This window comes from Musca vetustissima, unplaced genomic scaffold, assembly GCF_032173495.1.
Source record: "Musca vetustissima isolate MV318-11 ecotype Yass unplaced genomic scaffold, APGP_CSIRO_Mvet_v1 utg15158, whole genome shotgun sequence".
NCBI lineage: Eukaryota > Metazoa > Arthropoda > Insecta > Diptera > Muscidae > Musca > Musca vetustissima.
The window spans coordinates 533857-549257 of NW_026887821.1; the positions used below are offsets into that span (position 1 = coordinate 533857).

Below are 15401 nucleotides of genomic sequence, written 5' to 3' on the forward strand. Positions count from 1 at the left end.
TTTCCGATGGTGGGGCCAAATTTTTGAATTTAAATCTCTTAGCAGATTTTTAATGTCATGGCTAGGACATTTCCTGTTTATAGCTGCTCGTGAAATATGTCTTTGCTCGGCACATCTTTGTCTTCGATAGCATGGGCGCAAATGAGACTGATGTAGAAGAACTTCGCTTTTATACGGATTATAGTATTTCGCACATCTACTGGAGTGAATCTGGAGATCAGGTCTTTTATTCTGCTGCTAACCATAAATCTCTTAGCAGATTTTTAATGTCATGGCTATGTCATTTGCTGTTTTAGGTACTCGTGAAATATGTCTTTGGTCGGCACATCTTTGTCTTCGGTCCGAGCATGGGCGCAAATGAGACTGATGTAGAAGAACTTCGCTTTTATATGGATTATAGTATTACGCTCATCTACTGGAGAGAATCTGGAAACCAGGTCTTTTATTCTGCTACTAACCATAAATCCGCAGCCAAATATCTCGTTTCATGGCAGCTGTACTATAGTGCGTAATCATTTGATTTACTTAGGCATTAATATTGGTTTTTTTATTCGGGGTTTTCCGAGTGTGGAAAACTAATCCGACGTCTCAACTCATTTTTTTATTGTTCTTATGGGTAAACTCGCAGCACATATCAGCTCACTATACGAAAGTAGCTACCCCAGGTGACACCACAGGGAGATCAATTGAGATGAAAAAGGTCCAATGTAAGTATTGGCTTTGCTATGTTAAAGCCAAGCAAAGCCGTTAATTGGTATTTGTCATCCCCTACGTCAACCTTGGTAGCAAAGTTATTAACCTAAAAATAATGTTTAATGCAAAGCTTTGGTTCTGTTTTTTTTTAATTTATTTATATTTTTATAATATGTTGTAAAAATTTCGACCCTACCAAACATAACACCCTTTTTAATAGTTTTTTTATTACAAAATGTTAGTTTTGTCACATAATATTTTCAAAACACCTAGGTTATTGATATATACCTTGACATCTATATATAAAAATTACATATAACTCTTTTCCAGGTCAATATAGACAATTTTGTTATGTTATGATTTTTTACAACACTGTGTGGTAATGTTTATTACCAAGAAATAAAAAAAAGAAAATAAAAAATTAGGTGCCGGTCGTACCAAACAAGTGGTTATCCACATTTTAATTTTTTATTTCTTTTCCCAATTATAGGCCACTATCACACGAACAATTTGCAATTTTCTTGTTTCGGACAATAGGCCAAAACAAACAGTCGAACAAAGCCAAAGGGGTTGTTCAAGTTTAATTGAAATCGAAATCAAAACTTGTATATAGATACATATGTGTTTTGTTTCTTTTTTCTACAAATATTTTGTTTTTTTTTCATAACTATTGTTAAGTAGAAGATTATTCCAACTAAAAGAGCCACCACCATTATTATCATCATCAACATAATCATGGTTGTGTGCATGAGGCACGTTTACATGCCACAAAAAGAAGCGAACCGAGTCATACAAACTTCCATGCTTGACCAGCACTTTCATTCGCAGTATACCACGTATGGCATACAACCAACGTTCCACGCTCCGTCCCTACCCTGCACTCCCTCTTTCCTTTGTCGAATCACATGGTCTGGCATTGTCTAGTAACATGGCCGCACATGCGCCTGCTTACTACCAAAGAGAGAGTGCGTGTGTGTGCTCGCCTCAGAAGTGTTTCCATGCAATGCAATGTGTGCTTTTGGTTTTTTGGCTGCCGGAGGAGCCGGTTTGCAGCCGAGATTCGCATTCGAGGTTTTGTTACACACCGTTGTCCACACATCAGTCAGTTGGCTTTGAAATTTCTAATTGAACTGACGGTGACGGTTGTATCGGGAAACCAGACAACGATAATACTTTTTGTTTTAACAAAAGTAGCCGTTACAAAAATTGCGGGATTACGGATTATAAAAAACACAAACTGTCGTCTTAACTAAAGAAAACAAATATTTAATTTAATTCAAAAGTGTTTAACATTTTCACATCGGGTGTCATGAAGTTGATTGATGTGATTATTTATTTGATAGCAATTTTAATTTTCATTTATGTGTTGTTGAATTAGATTGTTGTTCGTCGTGCCGTCTATCATCATCTCAACTACAACAACAATCGTCCAACAACTTTTGTTTTTCCATTTTCACTTGAAATATCCTTCTATCCAATTGAAAAAAAAAACTCTTCACTCTACATCTACAACTTTCATCTGATTTTCTATTATCAACTTTACATCTTTCGATAAAAAAATCGAAAACCACAACAAAAAAGGATTCTCATTTTCAATTCAACTGCAACACAAAATGAAGGTAAGTCAACTCTTTGATGAAAGCTAAGAGAAATTTGTAAATTTTCTTATTTCGAAATGGAAAATCGAAGGTGACAATAAACATTGCCAAGATTTCACGAACTAACGAGACAAGACATGTGAGTGAATAACTGAATTCTACATATTTGGCACCCTCATTTGGGACAAAATAAAACAAAACTTTATACGCATTAAAACAATCAAAATTATTAAATAATTTAATTTTTTGGGAAAATGAAAAATCAGAACGTTGTTGTCATCAATTAATTCGGACTGAAATGGGATAATCAAAGAGTGACGCAATTATCGACACAAAATACAATGAATCCACTCTATGGAATGCTTAATATTAAATCAGTACCAATTAAAACAAGTAAAAAAGGCGTTAAGTTCGGCATGGACGAACTTTGAATACCCTCCACCATAGGTATACTGATATTTACTTGAAATGAAAATATAGGGAACATACCAAAAAGGATAATAAGTATTGTTGTTGTAAACCATAATGTTAACCAAATGAAAATTTCAACAAAATTGTAATGTGTGCGGCAAAGTCATATAGGGACATCACCAACGTACACATGATTTTATTTCTGGGTGGGGTGGAGGCTGCTGGTTCAAGATGAAAATTTTCATTGAAGAAAAAAAAAACATTTGTAAGTGTAGGTTTAAGGAGGCTTTACCTAAGCGGGACCAATATTGATTACATCATGTAGGAATTACCGAACAGTTGGAGTTATCATTGTATGAAGTTCTATGCCTAATTGAGGACTGATATAGCTCAATTTCGAACCAAGCTTTTTTCTCATCACAATACATTCCTTCACGCTAAATATTAAAAATATTGAAAATGGGTACGCATCATTATATGGGGGCTATGACTAAATAGAGGGTCGATATATTTTATTCCCGAACCTGGCGTTCTAGTTTTTTATCTCGATATCCTCCGAAGGTGGAATGATTGCAAAAGATGGCTAAATCTATATATATATATACTTTCGACTATATAAGGATAAACAAAAAACGCGGAACAAATCAGATAATTATTTAAATATAAAACAGGGACTTATAAGTGGACTACCACTAACAAGTGGCGAATATAAATAATTTTTGGGAGGGACGTTGGTTACCACATATGACTACAAAATACGCTCAAGAACCCCAAAATAACGAAAATTATGGGGTACTCTTATATGGGGTCTATACAAAACAAAAAATTTACCTATATTTATAATTTTTTGCGACCCAATAAAAAATTACAGGGGCTTATCAAAAAAAGTGGACCTATATTTATAATTTTTAGTACCCAATAAGAGCCAAATGTACCAAATTTCATCATAAGCAATACATTTCTACAAAATTCTTTATACACATTTTGTAGCACTTTTCTGTGTCACTTGCAGTATCTTGGCACCATTAGCATTTTTAGCAAAACAAACAGAATCTAGCATTTATTTCGATCAAATTTAGGCAACACTGCATTCGAGAAACAAATTAGTAAGCGGGAAACCCTACACTAGGATACCCTACACAACCACCACTGTACTTTAACATTTAAATCCCAAGCCAGTGTAATTGCCTTTTGTCATGCCTCCTGCAGTGAACATATAACGTATTTTTTACTTTTCACACAAATTGTTTGGTATATTTTACCGGCGTGTCCGTTGACCAGATCCCCTTCTGTGTGAACAATTTCATGACATTCGGTTCATAATTGTGGCCTCTAAAGCGATTAGAAACCAAGAAAAATTAAGTCAATTTCATAACCTAAATATCATCTGATCACCACCGAAAACTCGCAACTCGCAAGCATGTCCGCCCTCTAACGTTGTAATGGGAATATTTGCTAACGCGAATATTTAATAACTTTTCCAGTTCATATGTCTTTCTGGAGTAAATTCATATACCATAGAATGCAAATTTTGTCATATTTCACACAAAAGTCTGGGTCCATTAGACCCGCTAAATATTGACCGAGCATAATCAAAACAGTCATAGGTATTCGGTGACTAGATCCCCCTCCCCTTGTAAAATTTCGTAATATTCGATCCATAATTGTGGCATCTAAAGCAAGGTAATGGGTAATAAATGTTTCACATTTCGACGTGTAATTGTTAATGTGATCTTTTAAATTAATTTGTATCAGAGAAACTATAACCGTTCTTTCTTTTTTGTAGAAGAAAACTACAAGAAGAAATTCAATTGATAACATCATCAACATCTGATTTCAATTATTATTTGGAACACTTTCCAAATTATAACCAATTAAAAGTTGTATACAGTTTATGTTTTCACATAGACGCTACACTCTTGTTGTAAACGACACTTTGTCACAGCGTGTGCCAATAATGTCGTCTCATCTTCTATCTGCATACAATGATCTAAACGTATGTTTACTTAAAGAAATTTTGTTGTGATGCTATTTATGTTGATTTTAAACAGTATTTGTTTTTTTTTTAATGGCAACCAGGTATTATTATGTGCACCAGTTAATACTTCCATTTGAATTGTGGCACTCATTCATGACGAAGATAAAAAGCAATGGCACGCAATTGACATTATATGTTTTTTTCTGAACATATAATTGAATTAAGTGAATACTTCATTGAGAGGTAAAAATTAAAAAGAATAATAATAGAGACACTCATATCTGACTATTTGACTTTATTACACAAATGGATCGACGCTGTTATAGGGGAGCTATTCGTATTCCGATTAATATTTTTTGTTATTGCAACGGAATGACAACGTTAATATATACTCCACGTTATCTAGATACGGGTTTTTTATAGATATTTTCAGCACGTCCAACTCAATTTTATTTCCTCTTCTATTTCACAAAAATAGAATAAAAAAAGTATAACTCACAGTTACACAGAACATCTTGCAACATGTTCTGTATAATCGAAATCAACCCATTACTTAGAGTACTTGCAATGTAAATAAATATTTCTTCTCTACAAAATTAGCCTCGAAATTAAAATAGATTCTTTAATAACACTTTCTCTTTACAAAAATGGCCCTGAAATCTAATTATTAAATTATTTACTGATAATCAGAAATAAAAAAAGTATTTGCCCTCTTTATAAACATATTTTTCTTAGTTGTCTAATATTACGCTTCCACCTCTACCATTGACCTACAAAACCAAAAAATTTCATTATTATTTTTATATAACAACTATTGATTTGTTGAATATTGCATATACGATACATTATGATAATTATCCATAAAACGCATTATTTAATATGCAAAATATGTATTGACGAGTGGACAAAAATTTCACCTTAGCTACTACTATACCACGAAAAAGGGCTTTCCCACCCAAAATGCTAAACGTCACGTTCTCAAAAACAAACCCTAAAATGTACAACACAGCTATTTCCGAAGGAAGTCATAGCTTTCGATTTCAATTTTCAATAATGGCATAGAAATGTATTGACAACCTGTTTGTTGTTGTTATTTTCTAAAGTAAAAGCGATTTGTTGCATTTTGCAATAATATAACGGTGGTCACCACCAAGTTAATATACAATTTAGTAACTGAATAAAATGATATTAGTTTGTTTTTTCTATTACAACAATTGTTATTGTTGTTGCTATTTGAATATTCCCATATACCACAATCGTACACTTGACAATGAATAAAAGACATTAAATAGACATGTGGAAAGACATACAATCGGACAGACACACGTAGCAGAAATAGTAACCACTTGAAAATCCTAAACTCCACCACAAACAGCCAATTGCAGTCAAACTTAAACAACCTGCCACTACTAAATGACACACTCACTCAATGCTACGTGATTTTATGTGTCCACCATCTATGGCAACAATTCACTGGTATCACTTCCATACCTATCTAACTACCTAACCACACAAACCAACAGACACACTTTTGTTTTTTGTGGAATTTTCGTTTTGTCGGTTGTTATGGTCTGAAGAGAGTTGTGGCGGTTATTTATAATTAAGAAATTTATTGATTTAATTGCAGAGTACTACTATTTGTCTTTTTGTGGTAGTATTTATATTTGTCTCGTTGTTGTTGTTGCTATCCAAAATATGTTGTATAGTATTTTCATATTGTTTTTAGAAAGTCGATAATTGTTACAAATCAGTCAGTCAGCCAATTTAAATAGTAAAGTTGGGATGAAAGAAATTATGAATGTAATTTAAATATATTGTTTGATTAATTTCAAAATGTAAGCTTAATTTGCAAATTTGTCCATTTTACCAAAAAATAGAATCGTAAAGAAACTAGATTATAAAAAATAATAATAGGTTTGGGATTTATTCTGTGGGTAAGAGTAATGTCAGGGTAACAGAAACAGATTTTATAGTGTATAATGCTAAAGTATTTTTACTTTTTCAGTTTTGCAGCCTACGGTTTTATGGCTCTTAATGCTCAGAACGGTTTAAAGCATATCAGTCTAGAGCCGTATTCTATAGGTGTGACTATAGCACAGAAAACAATCATTTTACTGTGCGATAATCCTGATTCCATGAATTAGACAGCTTTCTCAAAGCATTGGAACAGGCTTTCTAAAGTGTTGGATTTTACGTGTGATGTTCAGGGAATTTAGGGATATGATCAGAAATTTCACAGCTTTCTTAAAGAGTCGGAAGTTACAGGGGTTCCAGTATATTAATTTTTTGTTAAATGGGAGAGGAACCTGTACAATTGACTCGTATTTGAACCTCTTTTAAACTTCAGTTGCGGTTACACCATGCCACCTTTTCCAGCTTCAAATTGGTGGGTAAGCAATGATGAATCCTTTTTATTCTGCAACATCGCCGTTGTTGATTTCCTATGGTATAATTTCAGCGCAAAAGCCACGTAAGGCAAATTGTTTGTCCTTTCGTTTGTAAGGTGCTCAATATTTGGCTGTTCTCTAATTAAAATATTATGATTTTTATATAACAATTGCATATTTCTGGAACACAATGCGGACTCTAAAAGCGAATCTAAAAATAGAACATATTATTTATTTAATCTAAAACAATTGTAATAACATTATTACTTACCTATCTAATCCATCATCGCATTATTCTTCTTTTTAATTTCCATTTCAGCCCTTCTACTTAACTCTGCTATTCTTTGCCCTGTTGGCCTTTGCATTGGGTGAACCACCGCTGAGCAAGAAATCTCTCTATTTCTATAGTCTACCATTGAAGAGTGCCAAACAGACGTCATTTGTTCGAGCACCGGGCGCAAAACAGAAAACCTTGGTGGTGCAAATTCGCAGTGATGAACCTAGTCAATTGGTCTTAAAGGGTCGTCCCAAACTGGCACACACTCATGCCCATCAAATTCACGGTCATCATGCCCACGCTCACACGCATGCACCACATGCTCACATTCATCATCACATTAATGCTGCGGCCAGTTCACTTCATCATCACAGAGCACATCCAAGGCCAATTAAGTTGACCAATCCCATCTATTTGAAAAATCCCAATTTGCTGCGTAAACCTTTGAAACTGAAATTGAATGGTGCTAAACTTAAACCGTTGAACATTCATAAACCAGCCACAAGTTATGATGTACCCTTCAAATATGAGAAACCAATTTCCTTTGCCAGTTCAGAGGTACAACATTTGCCGGTAGGTCATAAATTTACACTCAAAACTACTAACACAAAAACAAATGAATCATTTTATACTTTTTCCAGTTGGAACACCACACTGATTTCATTGCTGATCACTTTGATCCCATTCACACAATTCCTGCACCAAACCTCTCCTTGCAAGACAATCATTTGCATCCCGAAGAAACATATTTGCCACCCGCCACTTCATCACCAAAACCCCAGGTGTATCACCAATCACAGAACAACTATCAAGTTGTAGAAGAGAACACAAATGATCAGACTATTGTCGATACCTTCTCTGGTTCACAGAAATACTATGCTCCCGATCCAGATCCATCATTGCCTGCCGCTCAAATCCGCCCAGCCGTTGAACCTTTCAATACCCCAAGCAATGGAAAACCATTGCCTGCTGATATTCAAAGTAATCAATTGCCAGTGGCCCAACCCTTGGTACAGATCGTAGGTGCCCAGGCTTCCAAGCATATCGTTCCCGAAATCTATCCCGTACAATTCACCCAACCCCTGATTGCTGCCAATGTTGCTGCCGTTCAACCAGCTCCCATTCCCATCTACAATCCCACCTACTTGGTTACCCAATCGAATAATCTCTACACCCAACATCAACAACAATTGTTTAAGCCCGTTGAAGCTGCTCCCGTAGTCGAGGCTGGATATGTCAATGCCGATTTGACCCAAGAAGTTGCCAGTAATGGACAAATCTTGCAAGCTGCCAAGGATTTGCACAGCAGCAATCAAGCTGTCTTAGATGTGGCTCCACATTTTGCTGCTCTAATTGCCGCTCCCGCGCTCGATCAAGAACACCAATCGTTGGAAACTGCTCCCTTCCATTTGCAAAATGTTGCTGGACCACCATCGGCTATAACATCAACAACGGAGTCAGGATTTGTGGTTTCCAACTACTATGGTAATGCTCATCAGGATTCCAGCCAATTATTGCAGGCCTATGCTGAGGAAGAACAGGCTGAGGCTCAAAGACAACAGTATGAGGAATTACAGCAACAACAGCAGTTCCAACAGCATCAATTGCATCAACAACAACAATTGCAACAACAACAGTTGGATCAGCAACAGCAATTGCAACAGTACCAACAATTCCAACAGCAACAACAACAATTTTTGCAACACAATGCCCAACCTCTACAGCAATTGGATCCAGCAGCCTCCGCCTTTGAAGAACATCAACGTTTGGTGAAACAACAATTGGGAGCTGATACACCATTGCGTATCTTTGTGCCTGATGAAGAGGTAAGATAAACATCCTCAATACCAATAATAAAATTAAAAATTTAACCCCCGTTTTTCATTATTTTAGGCCCGTTTGCAAAAACGTTCCGATGACATCAGCAAGAACTCCGTGGAATATGTTGATAGTGTCCCAGCTAGCGAAGATGACCATGCCCAAGATGATCTATTTGAAGTTTCACAATCTTCAGAGTCGGCCGAAGAGCAATTACAACAACAAATGGAAGATGAACAACAACAACAGTATGAAGAAGAACAAGAACAATCACAACAATACTCAAGTTCAAATGAAGATCAATAGACAAACAAAAGCTCACACACAAACAGACTTCAAATTTCTAAACCAAATTTTTAACGATACATTCGAATTTAATTTTTAAGTTTTTATATTTATTTATAATAAAAGAAAACAATTATTTATTTATTAATTTATTAAAAGAAAAACGAGTCTCTTTTTATAAATGTGGGTATTATTTCGAAAGTGCAACTATTTGAAACAGGTAACTTATATAAGCAGTAAGCCTGTTTTTGTAAAAGTCTAAACGAACGAATTTGAGTGACATACGACCAAACTCCTTGGTTTTGAAAATATGTCATTTATTTTTGTTTTGAATCAAGAAACATTTTTTTACATAAATAAAGGTTTGGTATTCGTTCAAATTGTTTCGTATTTTACAAAAACAGGCTGTAAGAATAAAAACCCAATTGTTTGGGAAACGGTCTTAATCCTTTAGAATACAAAAAATTACCAAATTGAAGCTGATATCAGATGACTGCACGGTAATTTGAATGATTATTTCTATTACAGCTATACAGAAAAAGAGTTGTTAATTCTCCGCAAAGTGGAAGTGCATAACAGTGGAGTTATGATACAAGATTTCATGTTCGACTGTAAAAACTTCTGCGATCTTTAGAAACTTCTCATATACAGTTTATATGTAGTAGAACTTAGACTGGACCTTGTAAAAATGGGGAAGAATGGTTTATTGATGTTTTAATATGAACATGGATTACTTCGCTCTAAAATTAACAAAATGGAGCACCTTTGAAAAAATATTTTTGGAAAATCGCCGATTTTTGACCAAACCCAAGTTAAAAAATAAGGAAGATCTTCAAATGGTAGTGCAGTATTTTATACTGTGGAAATCAATGAGTTTATATCCAATTTTTTGGGTAAATACTCAAAACTGGGGTACCTTTATATGGGGGCTACCTGAAAACGTGGACGTAGATCTATACATTTTTGCACGGATATTTGGTACCCAAAGAGAAGTATCTGTGCCAAATTACAGCCAATTTGATCGTAAAATACCTTAAGTCGGTGGGTACGATTATATGGGGGCTATATCAAAACTTGGACCCCATTTCCCATACCAGTAGTAGTATTGATATAAAAACAATCTAAGCCAAATTTTGGCGGCCTACATTAAGTGATTCGCCTGTTAATGAGTTTATATACATTTTTTTTGGGTAAATACTCAAAATAGGGCTACCTTTGTATGGGGGCTACCAAAAAACGTGGACCTAGATCTAACATTTTTGCACGGATATTTGGTACCCAAAGAGAACTTTCTGTGTCAAATTACAGCCAATTTGATCGTAAAATGTGTCTAATAGACAAAAAATACATTAAATCAGGAGGTACGGTTATATGGGGGCTATATCAAAATTTGGACCCAGGGACCCCAGGGTATCATCATATCATAAATATCATCTCTATATAAGGTATATATATAAATATCATCTCTATATTAAGGTATAGGTCAAATTAAATTTACAAGTATATAAAATATTGTATATTGTGGGAGAGGTACCAGAAGGAGTGGACCAATGGGTCCCACCTTCGGACTTGATCTAGACTTGGTAAAGGTAATATGTTGTGCAAAGTTTGTATAAAAACGGATAGTCCGTCCCCATCCTATTGTAGTATTAATTTTTAGCACAATGCTAGCCATTTTTTGGGGGAAGTATCAGAAGGAGTGGACCGATTTCCCCATATTCGCACTTGAATTTTTGTCTTGTCTTGTATAATAAATGTTTATATTATCAATAAAGTATACAAAATTAAATTTTGTAAAATACACTGCGAAAAATATACTCGGAATTACGAAAAATATAGGCAATGCAAACTATTTGACTTACATTTTATTTATCATATCAAACGCTACTCACAATATTTGGTATTTTTGTTAAACGCTTTCAGAAGTATTCCTAAAAAATATGTCTGAATCACTGAGATCATTATATCAACTTTAACACATCAATCTGAGTCAAATTGTCTGAACCTTGCATACCAACTTTGTCAGTGTCAGCAACTATACGATCCCACATACCAACTATTATAAGCAGTATCAAATTGTTGGGGTAATAATTATGTTTTTTATAATTTCTAATAAAAAATTTCGACAGTTTTAGTTCTTTGCAAGACCTTTATTTATTTTATTATACAAATTCCGTCTTATCACAAACCGCGAACAAATTTCTAGATCCTAGCTTCAGTCGCTTGTTTGGGGACCAGATATATTTAAACTACTCTTCTATATGGGGTATATATTGCCATGTGTTACAAATTCTTGACATCATTTTTAGTAGCGACTTTAAGGCCCCTTTACAGATAACATATTTCATAGCAGTTTGGAGGATCTCAGGTCTTTGTCTAATAACAAATTCACCCAAGGTTTCCGAAAAGACTTTCAATTAAAATGCTGTTCAAGATATATTTAAACGATTTAATAACCTCATACAGTTATGCTTTAGTTTTCATTTTATTAGTAATTTGTATTCCAACTCACCAAACACAGAATGCTGCAATTTGCAATGATATTCTGCAAAAAAAGAAAGATGCCCTTGAAGAACGAATACTTTTTGTTTGGGGTTTTAACTTAGCACTTTCGGCCCTTGTTTGTCAATTTAAACGCAATTATTTTCAATAAAAAGCACTTTTACTTGATCACTAATAATAGATCTATTGTTTTTAACACTATAATTTATTATTTTCTTTATTTTCACAGTAAAAACAACACATTTCTTTTGTCCAAAGTTTTCTTTAAAAAAAATGCACAACTGTTGAATGTTATCTCTGAGTTTGCAATATCGACTACACTACACCGTACAGCGGTTGTTTTGTACATGAAATGCTGTTTAAGTCGATAATGAATAATCGATTGCCTTATCGAAATGTGTGGCACATCGAAATGTGACATTTCTGGCATATTGCTTTGTTTTGAGTTGAGTGGAGGCACATTTACTAGCACGCTTGTGGATATTTTATTAAATTATTATTTAAAACCCATTTTAGAAAAGTAAATAAGACATCAACATGATTATTCCAATTCGCTGTTTCACCTGTGGCAAAGTTATTGGCAATAAATGGGAATCATATTTGGGTTTGCTGCAAGCCGAATACACTGAAGGGTAAGTCGAAGCCGCAATGAATTCTAGAAAAAAATTAACAAAATGTTTTCTCTTTTATTTTAGTGATGCCTTGGATGCCCTGGGTTTGAAACGCTATTGCTGTCGTCGTATGCTGTTGGGTCATGTCGATTTAATTGAAAAACTGTTGAATTATGCTCCTCTTGAGAAATAATCGCCCTCATTAGCAAAAACTCTTCTATAGATTTAATGTAATTTAAGGTTAGCAGGTATTTCTTCCCATTTTGTAATAAAATAAAACAAATTTGACTATTCGAGTAAAATAAAACAGCTTTTATTTAATTTTTTTTTGCTTATTTAAATTACAAAACAATTGAAGTGTAAAATGTACAAAAACTATTGTATGTTCGTAAGTGTTCGCGTGTGTGGTCTTTTCTACATTTTGTCCATAAACCATGGTTGGCCGTTTTTCTCACGACGTCTAGTCAGAATTTCACAACCCGTATCTGTTACCAAAAGTGTTTGTTCAAATTGTGCCGAGTAGAGACCATCAGCGGTGACTGCAGTCCAATCATCTGGCCATTGCTCAGCCTTTGCAACACCTTCCGAAATCATGGGTTCAATTGTAAAGGTGTGACCGGCTTTCATAACACCAACAGCGGAATTTTCTGAAAGAGAAATTGAAGAGATTTAATTAAGTGAAATTTTGTGGGGGAGTATCCAGAAAGTTGATCTAAGTTTGGACGAAATATTACTTAATGCAAATTTAGACTAAAATGGTGCATTGAAACGGATTTGGTTCAAAAACACTTGGGGTCTTCAACCGATATTTTGACAAAAATTGTATCCGCAGATATTTTTTTTATTTTTTACGTCGATTTTTTAATCTATTTTTTTGAAAACTCGTCACTCGGAAAAACATGATACATTAACCCAATATTCTCTTGGGTTTAGAAAATGGTACGATATAGGCTAATATGAATTCAAAATTTCAACAGTTATCGAAAAATATGTGTCTTAATTCTTTCCCAATGATAAAACAAATTATTTTATACTCACTCGCATAATGAGGCACATTTGGGGCAGTGTGAAACAATCGATGAATACCATGACCGCAATAACTCTTGACAACACTGAAACCATGTGGCGCCACATACTTCTGTATGACATTACCAATTTCACGATACTTGACACCGGGTCTCACCAATTCAATGGCTTTGCTCAACGCCTCATGGGTAACACGTACCAATTTCTTATGTTTCTCCGAAACATTACCCACAAACATGGTTTCATTTAAATCACCATGGAAGCCATGATGATAGACGGTTACATCGATATTACAAATATCACCATCCTTGAGGGGTCTCAAATCCGGAATACCGTGACAGATGACTTCATTGACTGAGGTACAACATGATTTGGGGAAATTATAATAATTCAATGGTGATGGGTAGCAATCCCGTTCAATGGCAGCCTCATGCACCAATCGATCTAATTCATCTGTGGTCACACCCACATCCACTGCCTGTGCGGCAGCATCTAGACATTCACGTGCCAAACGACCAACCACACGCATTGCTTCAATTTCATCGTCATCCAAAACCTTAATGGAAGTATTGCCGCGCATAGCCTCTTCGGAAGCAGCTCTACCCTGAGGATGATCGGCATAATCGGGACGTTCTATGCTTTCAGGTACAGCACGTTTGGGTGTTTTCTCAGCCGGGCGTAATTTACCGGTAAAACGGTAATGAGGCCAAGGGGTATAACCACCATCGTCTTCAGTCGATTTGGGTTTTGCGGCGCCTTCTACATAACAAACAAAAAGAAAATTATGAAACACAAAATTCTTTTAGATATCAATCTGTATTCCTACCAGCTAATGCATGAATTAGCTTGTGCTCCTTCCAGAAACCCTTAAAGCATGGTTGCGAACAGAAATAGGAACCAGGAATTCCCATCTTCAAGCACGTTGGGCATTGCAGTGTTGCCTCTTTGCCACAATTTGGAGTCTCACATTTGTGCACCATGTCGAGAGATTAGTTGCCGGCGTGGGTGATTATCTCCCGGTATATGGGGGTCAAAGAAAAAGTGCACTTTAATTTTACACTAAAGGAGAAAAAAGAGATGAAAATTCTAAAAATAGTTCCTATCACTGCATTCGCAACTAATTAGAGCTGCCAAAACAATCGATGTAACTAACTATCGATAACATGCGATAACTAAATCATTTGATTGCCATTCCACCGATAATAAATGTCAATGAACATATGTTGAGAGTGTTACCAGATAAAATAAATTGGAATGCTAACTACTGGTAATTGATATGAAATGGAAATGTTTAATTTTAAATAAAATGCTGATCAAAGGCGACATTGTAACTGGAAACAAAATAAATTTCCAGTTAAAAAAATCAACTAAATATTTTTGATTTTTGCCCAAAAACGACACATTAATGAGGTTATAATCCCAAAATGAACATCGCTATGTTTAAGGAGATAAAAAACTGGATCGGATGAAGTGATGAACAAATGTTGTCCATAAACCAAGGTTGGCTGTTTTTCTCACGACGTCTAATCACAATTTCACAACCCTATAACCAATGAGTTTGTTCAAACTGTGTCGAATACAAACCACAAGTTGGCACAGCAGTCCAATCATCAGGTCAAAAATGAATTTGTGTACCACTATGGGACATGACAAAATCAAATTGGACCCTTGATAAGCATGGAAATGCGGCTATTAATAAGGTGATAAGCAAACTATATTGTTTTTACTCATTTTGGGATTTCCTTGACGAGGGAAAAACTGATATTTGTTATTTTCAGGTACAAATAAAAGTGGCTAGACCAAAACATGGACCGA

General features: G+C 35.0%; 3 protein-coding genes across 3 annotated transcripts; 2 read left to right on the top strand and 1 right to left on the bottom strand.

Annotated features, from left to right (window-relative positions):
• The first annotated feature begins 2306 nt into the window (after nt 1-2306).
• LOC133335565 (E3 ubiquitin-protein ligase RING2 homolog spat-3) lies at nt 2307-10081 on the top strand. The gene is made up of 5 exons (XM_061543875.1): nt 2307-2312; nt 7387-7917; nt 7986-9170; nt 9238-9371; nt 9976-10081. Exons 1-5 carry the CDS (start codon nt 2307-2309, stop codon nt 10079-10081), a joined length of 1962 nt encoding a protein of 653 aa, XP_061399859.1.
• A 2390-nt stretch (nt 10082-12471) lies between these two features.
• On the top strand, nt 12472-12753 carry LOC133335573 (DNA-directed RNA polymerases I, II, and III subunit RPABC5). The gene is made up of 2 exons (XM_061543881.1): nt 12472-12581; nt 12645-12753. Exons 1-2 carry the CDS (start codon nt 12487-12489, stop codon nt 12751-12753), a joined length of 204 nt encoding a protein of 67 aa, XP_061399865.1. The 5' UTR covers nt 12472-12486.
• Nucleotides 12754-12973: 220 nt separating this feature from the next.
• LOC133335536 (methionine aminopeptidase 1) lies at nt 12974-14618 on the bottom strand. Its single transcript, XM_061543812.1, has 3 exons — nt 14413-14618; nt 13599-14345; nt 12974-13207 (listed from the first exon to the last, which is right to left on the bottom strand). The coding sequence occupies exons 1-3, from the start codon at nt 14564-14566 to the stop codon at nt 12975-12977; spliced, it is 1134 nt and encodes a 377-aa protein (XP_061399796.1). The 5' UTR covers nt 14567-14618; the 3' UTR covers nt 12974.
• Nucleotides 14619-15401: the final 783 nt, after the last annotated feature.

Bases quoted from the DNA above. Each gene is read 5' to 3' on its own strand.
- LOC133335573 (XM_061543881.1), top strand. From the start codon at position 12,487: ATGATTATTCCAATTCGCTGTTTCACCTGTGGCAAAGTTATTGGCAAT. The intron at 12,582-12,644 runs GTAAGTCGAAGC...CTTTTATTTTAG, and splicing joins CAAGCCGAATACACTGAAGG to TGATGCCTTGGATGCCCTGG.
- LOC133335565 (XM_061543875.1), top strand. The intron at 7,918-7,985 runs GTAGGTCATAAA...TACTTTTTCCAG, and splicing joins CAGAGGTACAACATTTGCCG to TTGGAACACCACACTGATTT. The intron at 9,372-9,975 runs GCAATTACAACA...TTTCTATTACAG, and splicing joins TCTTCAGAGTCGGCCGAAGA to CTATACAGAAAAAGAGTTGT.
- LOC133335536 (XM_061543812.1), bottom strand. From the start codon at position 14,566: ATGGTGCACAAATGTGAGACTCCAAATTGTGGCAAAGAGGCAACACTG. The intron at 14,346-14,412 runs GTAGGAATACAG...TTTGTTATGTAG, and splicing joins GCTAATTCATGCATTAGCTG to AAGGCGCCGCAAAACCCAAA. The intron at 13,208-13,598 runs GTGAGTATAAAA...TTTCTCTTTCAG, and splicing joins AAATGTGCCTCATTATGCGA to AAAATTCCGCTGTTGGTGTT.